General features: G+C 37.9%; 1 protein-coding gene across 5 annotated transcripts in view; it reads right to left on the bottom strand.

Moving 5' to 3' along the window:
* KCNQ5 (potassium voltage-gated channel subfamily Q member 5) overlaps positions 1-17,067 on the bottom strand; it is a gene marked incomplete at its 5' end in the record, with an annotated part of 344,629 nt that overhangs the window by 24,567 nt on the left and 302,995 nt on the right. For 4 of the 5 annotated variants that reach the window (XM_081314439.1, XM_081314441.1, XM_081314440.1 and 1 more), the window contains one exon: positions 8,955-9,175. The exons of the other annotated variant lie outside the window; for it this stretch is intronic. In XM_081314439.1, coding sequence (XP_081170565.1) covers positions 8,955-9,175 — 221 coding nt within the window. The remainder of the gene's footprint in view (positions 1-8,954; positions 9,176-17,067) is intronic. 5 annotated transcript variants of the gene reach the window in all.

Below are 17,067 nucleotides of genomic sequence, written 5' to 3'. Positions count from 1 at the left end.
TCCAGAGGGTATAAAAACCCACTCTCTACATGTGATCAGTCCTTTTCTCTGCCAGACCTCTTCCTGTCTGGTTCTCCTCTCCAATAAAGTTCAACCTTCTTCCCAAAGCAGTTGCCATGTTTATTCCCAGCTTGGATGAACCACGATGAAGGTCTTCAACAGTAGCATTGATTTACGGGCAATAGAGCATGGCTATCCAATTTTAGGCCCTCACCACTCCTGGACTTCCAGAGGAGAATGCCGCTTACAGCTATTTTTTTTCTCCGGTCTCAATGATAAAAAACTTGATGTGACAATAATATGAAATTGCAGAAGGAAATTTAATTCCTGTCCTGGAATTTCATAAATATATTTTTCTCTGATTGTCTAACAAATGAGCAGTCTTTCCCTATGACTCAGAAACGTACATTAAAAAACGTTAGGTTGTGCTGATGTCTGTGTAATACAAGATTAGATGTATTTATGATATACCCTGGAGAATTCTAAAAGTATCAAAAAATGGAGAATATTGAGCTCACTGAATTAACCCCTTTGTATTTAGCAATACCTCCATGATCATATACCTCCCAGACATTATATTATGTCTGGGATTTAGTACCCACTGTCAGAGTTCCTTCTATATAAACTCTGCTTGATGTTTCTTATAGCAATTACAGGGCTTTTGTAAGACATGGGGAATATCTCTTGAGTAGAATTTAGGAAATTTTCTACAATTTGAAAATTGTCCAATATTTAACAGAAAAAATCTCCAATTTTTTATAATTATATACCTAGAAACAGTCAAGACTGCATGATAAAAAAGTATCTTATGAGATAGCTTTTTCCAATTTGGTACTTTCCAGATGTAGGAGATTTCAGCTGTCATTAGGAGTTATCGGGCCTGAAGTCCAATATATTTGGAGGCTGCAAGGTTTGAGAAAGCTTCCCTGCAGGTGAACATATTAAATCTGCCTAACTTAGTTTATGTATGCATTATTTATTTTCAGTAATATCTTCTGCAGTTTAATTTTGGCAACAGTTTGGAACTATTAGTGTTCTTTCATTTCCTAATGCTATGCTTTCAAAATTATTGGTAGTTAAGAAATATCACTCTAGATACGGAAATATTACCTTATCAATCTACTTGTTTGCTTTATGAGGGTTACCAGATGTTGGCATTAATCAAGCACTAATTAAGATCTAAAACTTCATTTCCCTGTAAGCCCACTGCAGATGGTATATGAGATTGCTCTGTAAAAAAGTTGCAGACAGGTGCTGCATTTATGTCCCTGTTTTCAGACAGGACTCTTATTTTCCCCTCCTACTCTTTCCCTGTCTTCCCTTAACTGTGTACATGCTTCTGTTTGTATGAATAGTACTATGTACTTTTGAATTTATTAAAAGTTGGTCTGTCCTTCACATATTCTATTCTATTCTATTCTATTCTATTCTATTCTATTCTATTCTATTCTATTCTATTCTATTCTATTCTATTCTATTCTATTCTATTCTATTCTATTCTTCTTTTTCCTTGCTGTGCCCTTCTTTCCTACAACCTGATTTATATCCGCTAAAACCTTTTTAGTATTATTAAACCTTATCACTCTGACCACTGGAAAGTTGCAAGCTGATTTTGACAGTTTCTTCCTAGTATACTTAGAGAGAAAAATCTGACATCAACAAAATCAACCATGCTGGCTTCCGGTTCCGGAATTTCGGTGCTCCCAGACGTACGAGGGATTCGTTCCTCGTGTCGCCTGGATTTCTTCATCGGGGGGCCCCTGTAAAGGGGTCGAAAGTCACCCTGGAGGGGCGATGAACGGGGGAGAGGTCTCTCCAGTCGGCAGTAGAAGGGCGGCGGCCCTCCCGTCAACTTGGAGTTACTCTCCGAACCGAAGAAGAAAGGATTGGCCACTCCTATGGCCCATCATTTAGCCATTTCCTGCCAAAGCCAAAAGCACAACAAAGCACTTGAAAACTGGGTGAGAATTGTCTTCTTGTTTTCCTAACTGTCTACTTTCCCTGTCAAAAGCTTCTTGAATTTGCTTCCCCCTGCGAGGAGAGAGGGAAGGGATTTTTTTCCCCACCCTCCTCAAGAGCGGCCTTTGTCTACATTGGGAGAGAAAAGAAACAGCCTTCTACTAAATTATACTGATTTATTGGACTTACTGCCTTTGTACTTTTGGCCCAAAGTTCCTATATTTACAAAAATTGACTATTCTGCCTATTAGTCTAAAAAGGGGACAAAAAAAGAAATAAATAAAAAGATACTGTCTTTTGAAGTACTCTGAGGATATTTAGTGAGTACTATTGGCAAACAAGCTTGCTTACATTTTGGACTGACCTTGGCATTAAGATAAAAACCTGAAGCTGGAGATGGAAGATATTGCTATTGAGACAGAGGAATATAAGCAACAACTATCCAAAGAACCGACAACTTTAAAAGTACAAGGAACTATCACTATGGCAAATAACCTTAAGGATCAACAACATACTATGGGAAAACTTAATGTGCAAGATAGTGATGTTAACATAGAGAACGTGGAAGATCAACAAAGACAGTTTCCTGAAAGCCTGGATAGCCAAGCATTAATTAAAAAATTGGATAAGACTCTCTATTTAAAGCAGATGAACCCAGACGGAAGAGGAATCCAGACCGAACTGAAGGTAAAGTTTTTAGAGCAAATACAGACACTAGAACGAACAGGGCAACAACATAATGATTACAAATGGTTTGGTTTTTGTGGACCACTGATGGCTAGATGGCCTCCTTCGATTAAAATAATATATATTGGAGCGAAGGGAGACCTATCTGGCAATTCAAAGGCCTTGGTCTGGAAACCTGATTGGCAAAAAAAGAAAGCCCGAGTTAGATTTAAAAAGTGAATTTTTAGAGAACCATTAAAGGTTATCCTTTTAGTAATCAGTGATCTATCAGGATCTAAAATAGAAAATGTTTATGAGATAGAACTAGAATGTGTTTATGTATTTATTAGGTTTATTTTAGACATTATAATTTGTGCACTGACATAATGGATATTTGGTTTATAGATCCCACGTTTGATGTTAAAAGAAGTTTGATTATTCTATTCAAGAATTAAGAATTAGCTAAAATTTAAAATAGAATCTGGTTGTGTATAAATAGTTCTAGACTGATAAACATAGGCTGTGGTCCTGTCAGTAACGTGTGATGTATTAGGATGTGAAACAGATGATGTTTACTAGGTAGAACATAGCTACTCAGCCACTGTGTACATGTTAGATGCTATAGTTTTTGCTGTAATGAAATAAGGGAAATTTGGGTTGTGAGTATTATTTGGGATGTTAAAGGCTAAATTTGAATAATATAATTAAAATTAAAATTAGGTAAACTTTAATAACAGGACATAGATATATCTCAACGAAATTGAATTGACAAATTTTTCAACTGATCATGCTATCTCTAGAAATTTATTAGTTTAAACTGGTTGTATGAAATGTTAAGGGAAATTGAGAAGGATGTTTTGATAATGCAACCTGAATTGAAAACTCTTGTTACTGAATCTCTGATTACCCAGTCATCATGATGCTTTATAAATATGTAGATTAATAATTAATAAAACTTGTTTTTTTAAAAAATAAATAAAATCAACCATACTTTTCATTATTTTCTTATGTGTACGCAGGTATAGATAGAGTTAAGCTTAAAGCAAGCATTCAGAATGGAGCTTTTTCCAAGCAGATACTCATTAGTCATCATTCTCATTCATTCTTGTAGCTCCGAACAGCTGACACATTTTTGCTGTTTCATTTCATCTCATCTCATTCTCATTCATTCATTCAGGTCACCTCACAGAAGATTCCCCCCCCTCTCCTGAGTTACATTCCTTCAGGATAATGCAGTTTTCCTGAAAGTCATCTCTGGCTTTTTCATTTGTTGCTTACACCCTGAAACATAATATGCGACTATCACCAAACTATAGATTATTTTATGTGCAACCATAGCAATATAGAACTTACCCATACATACATTTTGACATACATTTTAGTATGAAACTGGATGACTTTGAGCCAGTCACTTTCTCAGCCTAACCCACCTCATAGGGTTGTTGTTGGGGAAAATAAGAGAGGAAGGTGTATTAGGCATATTTACCACCTTGATTTAGTATAAAGTAATAAAGGCAGGATGAAAATAAATAAATAAATAAATAGATAGATAGATAGATAGATAGATAGATAGATAGATAGATAGTATTTATTAGATTTTTATCTTGCCTCTGTTACTTAATTTATTTTTTGATAGCCCAGAGGGTAAATGTAAAAGGCTTTACTATGTGCCTATATTGAAGAACCAGTAATCAAGAAAGTATTTACGTACTATGTACTTTATTTTTTACCCCAATTAGTGTCTTCCTCCTGTGCTTTTGCTTATTCTGCCTTCCTTGATAAAGCATTTTTATTTAAAATATATATAATGAAAAGGTCTACATTGTTGTTTCCTGCTTGTTGGTTTGTGACTTTAATCTAGTTTAAAGAAATGGAGGCAAAATATGAGTAAGACAATCTTTTTCTAAAAGACTCTTGAGGATCCTTTGCTGCGGTGTTTATTTTTTTAGCCAGTTCCATATCCCACACTTTTCAATACTTTTCAGCCTAAGAAAGACACAGCTTAGTTTTCCAATGTTTTAATAGAAAATGTGGCCAACTAACAACACCAACTGAATTAATTTCTTGTGCAATGTTTTTAAATATGTCCTGGAAAATAATGGATGACAGAGCCTCAAAAGAAATAATTACGAAAGATTGTAATTTAAGTATTCCAGTTTCTTCAAAAAAAATTCAGCTGATAGAGTAAGCAATGAAAAGGCCATGCCAACAGAGATAGTGATATGTATTTATAATCCTTTCAAAACAATTTAGAAAGAAGTTGATTATTACAAAAAGGTTGAGATGGTGGACTTCTACAGATTATTTTTATAATCAACTGTTCATGATTTGTTACAACAGTAGACTGCAAGCATAAAGGATTCCAAATGATTCATCATATTTAAATATCTCATATTTTAAAAAGATTTGAAGTGAGCTTTTTATATTTGGTATAAAATATAATTCTGAAGAAGTTATTTGACTTTAAATTCCTTTTTATTGGAAAGATGTTTCGGCTTATTTTTTCATACAGATGTCAAAGCAGCATCCAACTGATTATTCATAACATCTGAAATAATCACATGACAGAAGAGGCTGAGTTTTTGCTTTCTGTGCATTGGGAATATCACAGCTATCTCCAGCATGCAGAGGCTCTCGCCAATGCAAACCAAAAAGGCTGTTTTAAACCTAGAAAAAAGATGCCTGAGCAAGGAGACAGGAGAATCCATAATGGCTTCAAGTGCAAGTGCATACAAACATGGTAGAATTCATTGACTACATACCTGCAGCAACAAGCAAAAATAAAAATAAAGGGATTTCTGTTCAGTTTAAAATCTAACTCCCGAGAGTTTGCGTAGGGAATGCCTGGACATGCACAGCAATTTTTTTTCAGCCCCACCCTTAAAGATTTAAAACTTTTGTGCCAAGTCAAAAGGAATAAGATAGCTGGGAGATATTAAAGGAAGCAGATCACATGGGAAAAGAAAATTACACCTGGGAGAGAAAGAGACTGCTAGAAGATGTAAATAAAAAATGGAAACTGAAAACAGACCAGTGGTTTTGGTGAACTAGTTTTCAGGAGAAGCAGGGGACTAAAGCTACATGTATGCAGGAGGATGAAACTAGAAGTTAAGTTGCTGCTGCTGCTGCTATTATTATTATAATTATTATTATAATTATTATTATAATTATTATTATAATTATTATTATAATTATTATTATTATTATTATTATTATTATTATTATTATTATTATTATTATTATTATTATTATTATTATCATCTACATAAGGTAAAAAGGTAAAGGTTCCTCGGCACATGCGTGCTAGTCATTTCCAACTCTAGGGGCCGGTGCTCATCTCCGTTTCAAAGCCAAAGAGCCAGCGCTTGTCCGAGGACGTCTCCGTGGTCATGTGGCCGGCATGACTAGACACCAAAGGCGCACAGAACGCTGTTACCTTCCCACTGTAGTGGTCCCTATTTTTCTACTTGCATTTTTACGTGCTTTCGAACTGCTAGTTGGCAGAAGCTGGGACGAGTAACAGGCGCTCACTCTGTTACGCGGCACTCGGGATTCGACCTGCCAAACTGCCGACCATCTGATCGACAAGCTCAGTGTCCTAACCCACTGAGTGACCGCGTCCCTTATTATCTACATACTTTAGCTAATAAGCTAAGGAAGGCTTCAGAGAGCAGAGCAAAAAGCAGTTTTGGGGGGAGAAGGCAAAAATTAAGAGGTGGAGATAGTGGACTCTGGGATCCTAGTAAGAGCAATTAATTTCAGAAAGCGTGTGAAAGAATATCCTTCCTCTTATCTTTGGTCTCTTAAGATCCCACCCACCTATTAAGGATGAGTAGACCCTTTCAAAAGGGATCTCTGATACCCCCTGAGAATGGACTGTTTTGGAAGTGAAGAGAAGCAAACCAAAGTGAAGTGAAATAAACTCAGCAGTGGTTTGTGCATGTACATGTGCTTATGGGAGATGGGAGATGGGAGAGGGCCTGATAAACTACTCCAGCTGCAATAGCCCCCAAAGTGTAAGACAAGGCCAGAAATAATAGCAACAACTAGCATCAAAACCACAAAGCAATGGTAAAGCAGGCAGTGGCAAAGTGCAGCATGAATCTAGAGAAGAAGGGGGCCAGGAAGAGAAGGTGGGCAGTTTTCCTCTCTCCTGCCCATAGGGAATCCAAGACCAGCTGAGGGAAGAAGTAGTCCCAGAAAGGCAGAGGAGAGCCAGCATTGGCAGCTGGAAAGGAGCTGCAAGAGGGCCTTGCACAGAAGTATAGAAGCCAGGGAGAAGATGGCATCAGGTTAAAAAAAAGAGATGACAGTACAGGTAGTCCTTGACTGAATTGCAATAGCAATATGTAGCACGTAGACTTATATGCCGCTTCACAGTGCTTTACAGCCCTCCCAAAGCAGTTTACGGAGTCAGCCTATTGCCCCCAGCAATCTGAGTCCTCATTTTACCCACCTCAGAAGGATGGAGGGCTGAGTCAACCTTGAGCCAGTGGGAATCAAGTGCCAAACTGCTGGCAGTCGGCAGTCAGCAGAATTAGCCTGCAGTACTGCATTCTAACCACTGCACCACCACGGCTCTTAGCCGCCATTCTGAAGTTACAACTTACCTAAAAAAGGGGCCTTATGACCCAGTTGCAAAAGTCCAATGGTTGCCTTCCCCCCCATGGGCATGTGAACTCACTTCAGCTGCTTAGTACATGGCTACATATGGCTGTTTGGCACATCTCCCAGTCGTGTGACTACATTTCTACAGTGATTTTGCCAAAAGTCGGCACTTCTGGTTTTCAGCAAAACCACGCCCCTAGTGAACCATGGATTTGCTGTTAAGATTCTTGTTCTTGTTGTTGTTAGTTGTGAAGTCGTGTCCAACCCATCGTGACCCTATGGACAACGTTCCTCCAGGCCTTCCTGTCCTCTACCATCTTCTGGAGTCCATTTAAGCTCATGCCTACTGCTTCAGTGACTCCATCCAGCCACCTCATTCTCTGTCGTCCCCTTCTTCTCTTGCCCTCAATCTTTCCCAGCATTAGGCTCTTCTCCAGTGAGTCCTTCCTTCTCATTAGGTGGCCAAAGTATTTGAGTTTTAGCTTCAGGATCTGGCCTTCTAAAGAGCAGTCAGGGTTGATCTCCTCTAGGACTGACCGGTTTGATCGCCTTGCAGTCCAAGGGACTCGCAGGAGTCTTTTCCAGCACCATAGTTCAAAGGCTTCAATTCTTTGGCGCTCAGCCTTTCTTATGGTCCAACTTTCACTTTCTACATTTGCTTAATGACCGTTGCAAAAAATGTTGCAAAATCAAGTCATGTGCATGACCTATTTTACAACTGCCATGACATACGACAGGATCCATTAAGGTCATATATTGAGGGCCACCTGTAAGTACTGCTATGGGCAACAGAAAGCCCAGAGGGAAACCAAGAGGACCAGGTATCAGTTGTAACTGATGACTGTTTGCTAAAAGTAGAACCTTGCTTGCCATTAGCAAGTGAGACCAGGATAAGAGACGGCAGCAGTCCTGGGTCTGGAATTGACAAGCAGGTGAGGAAGAAGAAAATAGCATGAAGGTCAGCTTAAAAAATCAAGAAAATAATATACCTAGGAGTATGAAGGGGTTAGATCTTAGCACTGGAATGCATTGCTTTGGAAAGGAAACAGATTGTAGTGGAAAGGCATAAAGCTCATCCTCAACTTACAACCACAACTAAGCTCAAAATTTCTGTTTCTGATGAGACATTTTTTAAATGAATTTTGCCCCATTCTATGATCTTGCTTACCCCATTTGTTAAGTGAATCACTGCACTTGTTAAGTTTAATAACACAGTTAAGTCAATCTGGCTTCCCCATTTACTTTGCTTATCAGAGGGTTGCAAAAGGGGATCACGTGACTGCAACCATCATAAATATGAGTCAGTTGCCAAGCAGCTGAATTTTGATCATGTGACCATGATTGATGCTGCAATGGTTGTAAGTGTGAAAAATAGTCATAGGTCACTTTTTGCTGGACTGTCGTAACTTCGAACTGTCATTAAATAAACTGTTGTAAGTCAAGGACTTGTAGACCTGCAGTTTACAATGTAGTGACTAAAATGTGGTAAAGGGATGAAGAATAAGTCGAATTTGTGTCATATTAATTTCTCACTGTAACAAATGTTTCATAAAAGTGGGTTGCCTGGTATCGTGCTGGGGGTTTGTACCTTTTATCTGCAAAAAGGAACATTAATCTTCTAGGGCCAATGTTTGGTGGCTTCACCGTTATGAGATAAGATTTAATGTGACAGCAAGACATAAATATAATGAATAAGACAGTTAACATGTTAAAAGTCTTACTATCTGGAATTGGCTTAGGCTGTGAACTCTTCAAGCGCAGTGAAGGCCGGAAGCGTGTTCGGTCATTGAAGCTCCAACTCTTTTGCACTTTTGTTGGGCTGCCCTCTGCAGTAATATCGGTACTTGGTGATCTTCTGTCCCCAACTGAAGCTTGTCTGCTCTTGATACTCTGGCCTCTTGGGCTAGCCATCCGCACCCGTTCTTTAAAGCTCAGCTTCTGGCTGTGTGGAAGCAAAATGTGCATTTTTATTTCACTCACCTTGGTTTATGTCTTATGCTACTTAGATGAAGGTACACGTTCAGCTGCATGTCTTTGGATGCAGGTATGAGTGTCCTCCCTGTGTTGAAATCCCTTCCCACTCCCCCATCCAGTAAGAAAATATTTGCACCGATCCGTTCTTGATACAAGAGTAAGTAGGAAAACTTCAGGAATCACTGAAATCCCCATACCTGGAAAAGTTCACCAAGCTGCAGTATTAAGACCAAATACACAGTAATATTAATACTTATTGTAATAATAATAATAATAATAATAATAATAATAATAATAATAATAATAATAATAATAATAATAACAACAGCTACAAAAAACTGCTACTTGGAACATCTTACATTTTAAGGAGATACTTGGTTGATACCTAGGATGCTGGCAGCAACCTGTGTCAACCATTACTGCCAGTCAATTTGAGTGTTCAGTTGACTGAGTTTCATGTTTTATGAATAAAAGTTTAATAATAATAATAATAATAATACACATTCCAGACATCAAAGAGAATTGGAAGAAAAGGAAAATATGTGACTGCCTCCCTTTCATAGTAGCTCCCATCCTTAACTGTGGAATTTGTCTGCCTTGACACTAATGCCTTGATTGATGTTAGGGAACCCTTCTGTGAGATGGCCAGCCAGATAAATTGGATGGATAGATGGATGGAGATCCATAAAAGTACATTTCTTATAGATTGAATCACTTTCTTTATATGATAGGTATATAGATATTTCATTGGAGGAATGTAGTAACACTGCTATACCTACTACTGAGAAAAAGATCTTATAGTACAATAGGTAGTAGACATAATCAACTAACAAAAATGTATCAAATTTAAACTTAGCAAAGATTCGAGTATAAATTTCAGGCAGCTCTAACTATATTTTTAAATTGTACAACACAGGCTGTGCATGTAAGCTGCTCTACAATGGAATCAATAGTTTTCAAGTGCCATTATTTCTGCATGCAGTTTGTTAAAGTTAGACAAGCAAGATTAAGGTTATTATTCATGCATGCTTCCAAACATGACATTTTTCAACAGTCCACAGACATTAGCAAACACTACATTTCAGATTTCTTATTACCCAAAGCTCTAAGCGTTCATAGATATACACCATCAATTACTAAAACTATCATGTTTATTGATTTGTCTGTTTCCTCATGTTTGCTCAAATGGTGCATTATCCCATAACAATTTTTGAACCAAGGTACCTAAAATCTGCTAACTTAAAGAATACATAAAAATCTGGGACCCATTTTTCTTGTGGATTTGCAATTTCCATGACAGTTTTATTGACAAAGTTTTGGTTGCTGCGATGTCCCCATGGTCACGATTGTGATTTCCTGCCAGCTTGCCAAAGTCAATGGGGAAGCCAGCAGAAAGTTGGAAGTTGCTACCATCTAGAGGCTTTTTTTGCCCAACTGTGGTCACTGAATTTATGTAAATAAATATTGACTTATTATTGAAATTCATTTTCCACTAAAATTGTTTATTTAAGATATATATTCTTCTTACATGATCACAAGACCCTGGATGGAAGTTAAAAAATTTTTGGACTTCATTCTGGTCACATAAGACTACATTACCTTTTTCTCAAGAATGGCCCAATGGATCACAGAGTTGTCTACTTATCTAATAAAATTTAAAACAAGTAACAGAATATTCAGTAAGTTTATCAGCAGAAAGATTGGCTCATAGAAATGTAATATTACATTCTGGGAAAGGGATTATTTATTTGCCAGTAATAGGCTATAGAACCAAATAAAACAAGCAGATTAGAAAATTAGTTTTTATCTGATCAAAGTTGCCTTTTATCTTAAGAAATTAAGGACACAGATTGCTTGTTTGTAGATACTCCAATCTGATTTGTACAAGAGTTACAGATTGTGCAGTATGTCAAATATGTTTATTTTTTCAGGTGTACTACAAGTACCAATCATTAATAACACAATATAAATTGTATTCAGTTAAGCCCTGTATTCAGTTAACTACCACAATCCAGCGTTTATTTATTTATAGGGGCGGGCAACATTTTGAAGATTTTTTTCCCCTAGGATTCTGTCACAGCAGCTGCTATCCTGGAACAATTGTTACTTCTTGTTTGAAATTGTAGACTGATGGTCTGTGGATGTGCATGGCATTCCAAAATGAAGGGCTGCACACTCAGTTTACTTAAAAGTATGTCATTTTTTACTTAAATGATAATTTTTAGTCACTGTTATCTCAATGTCTTGAGGATAATTCTTACTTAACAACCATTTGTTCTGCAACCATTCAAAATTATGACAGTGCTGAACAAAGGGACTTGTGCCCAAAGTTATGCTCACTGTAATACCCATGTGATCACATGATTACTATATGGATTCTTGGCAAAGCATTTGCACCTACAAATGGCTGCCTGCACCCTATTTGTTAATGCATTGCAAGGCAATGCAGTTTCATCTGTCGGAATCCTGACACTGTGATCATGTGATCCCATTTGCAATCTTCTACACCAACTTCCCTAGAAAAACAATGAGGAAGACAGCAGGGAAGGTTTCAAACTGCTGCTGCCTGGCAAGAAGACTCCCTCTCGTTTATGTGGGCTGATTGAAGAAGCTCTCTGCCGAAATCCAAACAGGATTTTGGCATGAAGCATTTGCAGTGTGGGGTATCTGCAGCCAGCTGCCACAGACAAGAGGGTTCTTTCTCATTTCTGGGGGCTGGCTGAAAAAGGCCAGGTTTTGAAGCAGGATTTCAGCCAGGGAGAATTTACGGCCTCAGAGTGGAGACGCAGCATGGTAAGGTAAGGACATTGGGTGTCTGTGGGGGGCGGGGAGGCCCAGTGCAGGCTGCACATGAGTGTCTTCCTGCTCAGGGGCTGAAAATCCTGCTTAGATTTCAGCAGGGAGGATTTTCAGCTCCTGAACAGAGAGGCAGCACAGTAAGGTACAATAAGGAGCATGGGGTGCCTTGGGGTAGGGGAGACATGCTGCAGGGTGTGCATGCCTGGATTTCGACAGGGAAGATTTTCAGCTCCTGAGTGGAGAGAGACCTGTGTACAGCCTGCACAGGTCCTCCTAGGGTCTCCCTTGCCCCCTTGAGGCACCCCATGCTTCTTACCTGGTACTCTGTCCTATTAACGGTCTGTTAAGATTGCTTAAAGATCACAACCAGGAGTGTCAAGACTGTGTTCACTGAGCAAGGCGATCATGTGACATCTTGCTTAACTACTGCTTTGCTCAATCATCAAGATTTTACTTCCAGTTATGGTTATTAAGGATTACCTGTATAGAGATTGCAAATTGGACTGGATTATATTGGGATTTGTACATTAAGCTCTGCAATTTCAAAGGAAAATGGGGAAGAAAGATGCCTTTTAAGGAAAAAGCAGAAGAGAACCTGAAATATCTCCCAATTGTATTTGTTCCTGGGATGAGTACAGACTGTCTCTGAAGAAGCCAATTATTTGGGCCATTAAGGTACAGATGGAAAAGACTATCGGCCTGTTGCTATAGCTGCTAATCGAGTTCAGGCCTTGTCTGTTCTTTTTAATCATGGTTCTTGCATCTTCATGCAACATGACAATAAAAACAGAGGAAATGGAAATGGATTCTACCACCACCAAAAGCCTTCAAAAATACATTCTCAGTGTCTTCCTGCTTTAACAGGTACAATCTAAAAAGGAAATGTTTCTCTGTGGGATTATGGGAAATGAAATTATGAGACAGTGATTATGAAATTTGTAGATAATAAAAATGTGTACATGCAATTTAATATATTTTATTATAAATACAAGCAGAATAGGCAGGCGACCAAATGCAGGAATCAAGCACATGCCAAACAATTTCTAAAATTATACTTTAAAAACTGCAGTAAAACAATTAGAAAAATGTGTATTTTTCATTGTGGCATTCAAGAGAGTACCTTTTTCAGAATTGCTTTACCCTTTTCAACCAGGGTTAAAAAAAACAGCACGAGAAAGAGCTTCAACCTTAATTTCTGTTACTTGCAATGTGATTATTATTGCATAGATATTTATCAAGGATACTCCCATGTTACTTTTCAGAATTAATGTACTGTATTCATTACAAGGCAAATCCTAAGGCTTTTCTCCCCAAGAAATTCACATGCCATGTTAAATTACTCTAGTGGGCATAGAGGCCACTCCATATTTACAGAACATTTCTGGTTAGCACTAGCCAGAATTTGACAATGGTTTCAAATTCAAGTTGGTGTTAATTGGAAATGTCAGTCGCTGTGGGTTCAGATGAAATATTTAACCACAGAAAAGCCACTGGCTGTGCTTAAGGAATCATATGGAATGAGAGTATTGATGGGAACTACAGTAGTTTCAGATCCTTTTTGCTTTACATTTACATCTATTGAGTATCAAAATTGATAAGAAAAATCATTTATATACTTCTGAATAACAAAGTCACTATGAAGCTAATGCATACTCTTGTGAGTGCTATATTTTGAACTGCATTCACTGCATAGGTCAGCAAAAACTAGCAACCTGGAATTCTAGGATTAATAATCAGGTTGGCTCTTTGGAATTATAAAACCCACCATGTTGCACTTTATGGATTAATTACTACGTAATACAGCTTTTAGACATAATATTTAAAATATTGTATGGTTTGGTTTTTTGGACTAAAACTTTTATTTAAAAGTAAGATGGGGGTTAACAGGAATAGTATGCATCTTTATTTGCTGCCATATTTATTAAAATTAATTCAAGATAAATTAATTACCCATCCAAAATTTTATATATGTTTGAGAAACAGCAATATTCTTTGCTCTTTCCTGTTTGTTTGTTTTTTTAATTATACTTGCAGAACCTCCCAGTGGCCAGGAGTGGAGAGACTACACTGAGATCAACTTGTGAACTGAGTATTAGTTTTGATCATGACATTTAGATCTTGACAGAATCCTGTATGAAAGAGCATCAGCTGAGGCTGATCCTACATCCAGATCTGCGAGCCAACTTCAAGAGTAGACTGCTTTTTCTTCCTAAGCATTAGATAACTTGTACAACTTGGTGTGAAAACGGCTCGTCCCTTTGTTTCCTTATCTGAACTTTTCTCAGAATATAGGAAGTCAAAACCAGTTCCTCCATTTTGTTATACCATTATTGTACTCCTATAGTATATTTTCTAATGTCCACGTTCTACTGTAATGCCTAGGATGACTTTAAGAGATGGCAAGTGTCCATTCTTTGTAATATCATTTGTTTCCAGTCACTGTTTATATTAAGGCTGCATAGTAATGGACTAAATTCTTGCTCTTCTAATAATTGTCTTTGGCACTTATTTAATTTCCCAAACTATTTTTTTTCCTGGAACTGTACAATAGCGAAAATTGAGAATCCATAATGTAGTTAATTTCCCTTATTTTTGTACGGGCTCAGTATGATGAACGAATCCCTAATTTCTTATGCAGATATTCCAAAAATAGCCCGTTGCAGATAGGGCATTCTGTTGTAGCGTGAAATCTGGGGGGGGGGGGGAGAGAAAGCAGGTAGGCAAAGTAGTGTACATTGCTCATTTCTTTATTACCTTGGATGTTCCAGCATTTTAACATTCCCAATTCTCTGGTCTTTGCTTTGCTACTTAGTTCTGCTGACTCTTAAGCATGCCTCTTGTCAGTCTGGGCAGACCTTCCAGCTATTAAGTGAGCTTAGGAGGATGGATTCCTCTCCAGGCAAGGACTCTATGGTTCTTGTTATTTTGGTTTCCTGAAGCTTTGCCTAGAATTATAATTCATTGCATCTTGAATGCCTACCTGGATGAATTTAATTTAATTTAATTTAATTTATTGAGATTTCTATACCGCCCTTCTCCCAAGGGACTCAGGGCGGTTCACAGGGCATGTATAAATAACAATACAAAAATTAAAAAACAATTAAATCAATGCCCAAGTTAAAACAAGAATGATAAAAAATAACAAGCCTATAAAAACCCATATACCCCCATCAGGCCAGACCCGCTAGTTCAAATAAATGGGTCTTCAACCCGCGACGGAAGGATCGGAGGTCTGATGCCGTCCGGAGCTCAACCGGCAGTTGGTTCCATCATGGATTCTTGTCTACTTGGTCATTTTTATTAGAACTACATTTGTTGAAGACCATTTTCCCCTTACATTTCCCCAGTTTTAAGTGTTTAGACATTATCGGCAAAAATGTATGTCTTCATCCTGACTGGGTTTTAGGGCCTTCTGGAGCTGAGACTTTACCATGTTTGGTACTGAAGCAGGTGGCACTGCCCTAGGCAGATTGGACTTGCAAACTGGGGGGTCTTTCTGGACTCACAACTCCTGCTTGTACGCCAGTTGCGCTTGTTCTTGGATTGCGAGACTCTGCTCACAGGTGTTCATACCCTGGTCAGGAAATACCTTGTATGGATTATTTGAATGCACTCTAGACAGAGCTGCCTTGAACAATATCTGGAAGCTTCAACTGGTGCAAAACACAGTTACATATGCCCCGAAGAGGGTAGATGTTACATCTTTCCTTTGTGAGCTGTATTGGTTGCTCAAATTCCAGGTGCTGTTTTTGAGCTTTAAAGCATGAGATGGCATGGGTCCAAGTTATCTGAGGGATTGCCTCTTCCGAATTACATCTACTCATCCAATCAGGTCTGGCAGGAGAGGGATGTTTGTGGACTCCATCTGTGAAAGAGTCCCATCTGATGGTACCTAGGAGGTGAACCTTTTCAACCATAGCACCCACCCTCTGGAACATCATCCCTCTTGAGGTGAGATTAGTTCCACACTTAATGACTTCCGGAAAACCCTTAAAACATGGTGGGGGGGTTGGTACTGGCCTGGGGAACTCTTGGTGTTAGGGAATCCATGTATTGGTTGTATTATGCGTGGTATTCCCCCACTTGTGCTTTTGCTTTGATTTATTATTACTGTTTAATTGTTTTTAATTGGTTTTGAGTAGGTTTTAATAGTAGGTTTTATTGTATGCCACCCAGAGTCACTTTGTGTGAGATAGATATAAATTTGACATATGAATAAATAAACGGCTTCTCTTTGTTGGTGACATGAATAAGCATGTAGATTCACCAGCCGTCAGGCAATTTATATCTATTCTCCAATCTCCTTTCCACACAGTTTGAGAATCACACATGGCTAAATTAAAGAAGCCTTTTAAAAAAAAATCTCCATCTGGGAATACCATTCAACCATTTTAGATTTAATTGCAACAAGGGACATATTATTTTTTATTTGCGCCAAGATTATAAGAAACAAAGACAAAGGAACCTTGATAGTTATTAATAGTTGCACTTTTTAGATCACAGAAATAAAAGTTACAGGTTTGTTTTGGATGATCAGCTCTTTACAGGTAAACAGTACTTGGTCTTTGGCATTCTTTATACAGAAAAGCATACCTAAATTAGGAACATGACCATAAATTGCTTGCCAAATAACAAATTACAATTCAGATTTAAGATTACTGTAAACTTCTGAAAAACTAAATTTAGCAGATTTTCTCTAAATTAGATTTAATTTATTAGAATGTAACAACTCAAAAATTATTTTCCTGTTCTAAAACTATTTTTCTCGGTATGCCTTTTAAAAATCTTGTTATAGGCCAAGTTTTCCCAATCTTGTATTCTCCACTTTGTTAAAACCAAAACTCTAAGAATTCAGAGTGAGTGCTGAGATTGAGCGGAAAAATTCTTGGAGTACAGCCTCAATGAATGTTGAAAAGCATTCAGCTGGAAAATGCAATTTTAATCATTACTTTTGGAATTCACATTTTTCTGAGTATTCTGTGTGCACCCTTAGTACACTAGAGGTCACTGTGATACTATTGCAAGGCTAGTGAAGAAGGGGGTCCTGAGTAAATATTTGGA

This window comes from Vipera berus (genome assembly GCF_964194415.1).
Source record: "Vipera berus genome assembly, chromosome: 1".
NCBI classification, from domain to species: Eukaryota; Metazoa; Chordata; class Lepidosauria; order Squamata; family Viperidae; genus Vipera; species Vipera berus.
The sequence above is the reverse complement of the archived record's forward strand: the minus strand, read 5'-3'. Positions and strand labels throughout refer to the sequence as shown.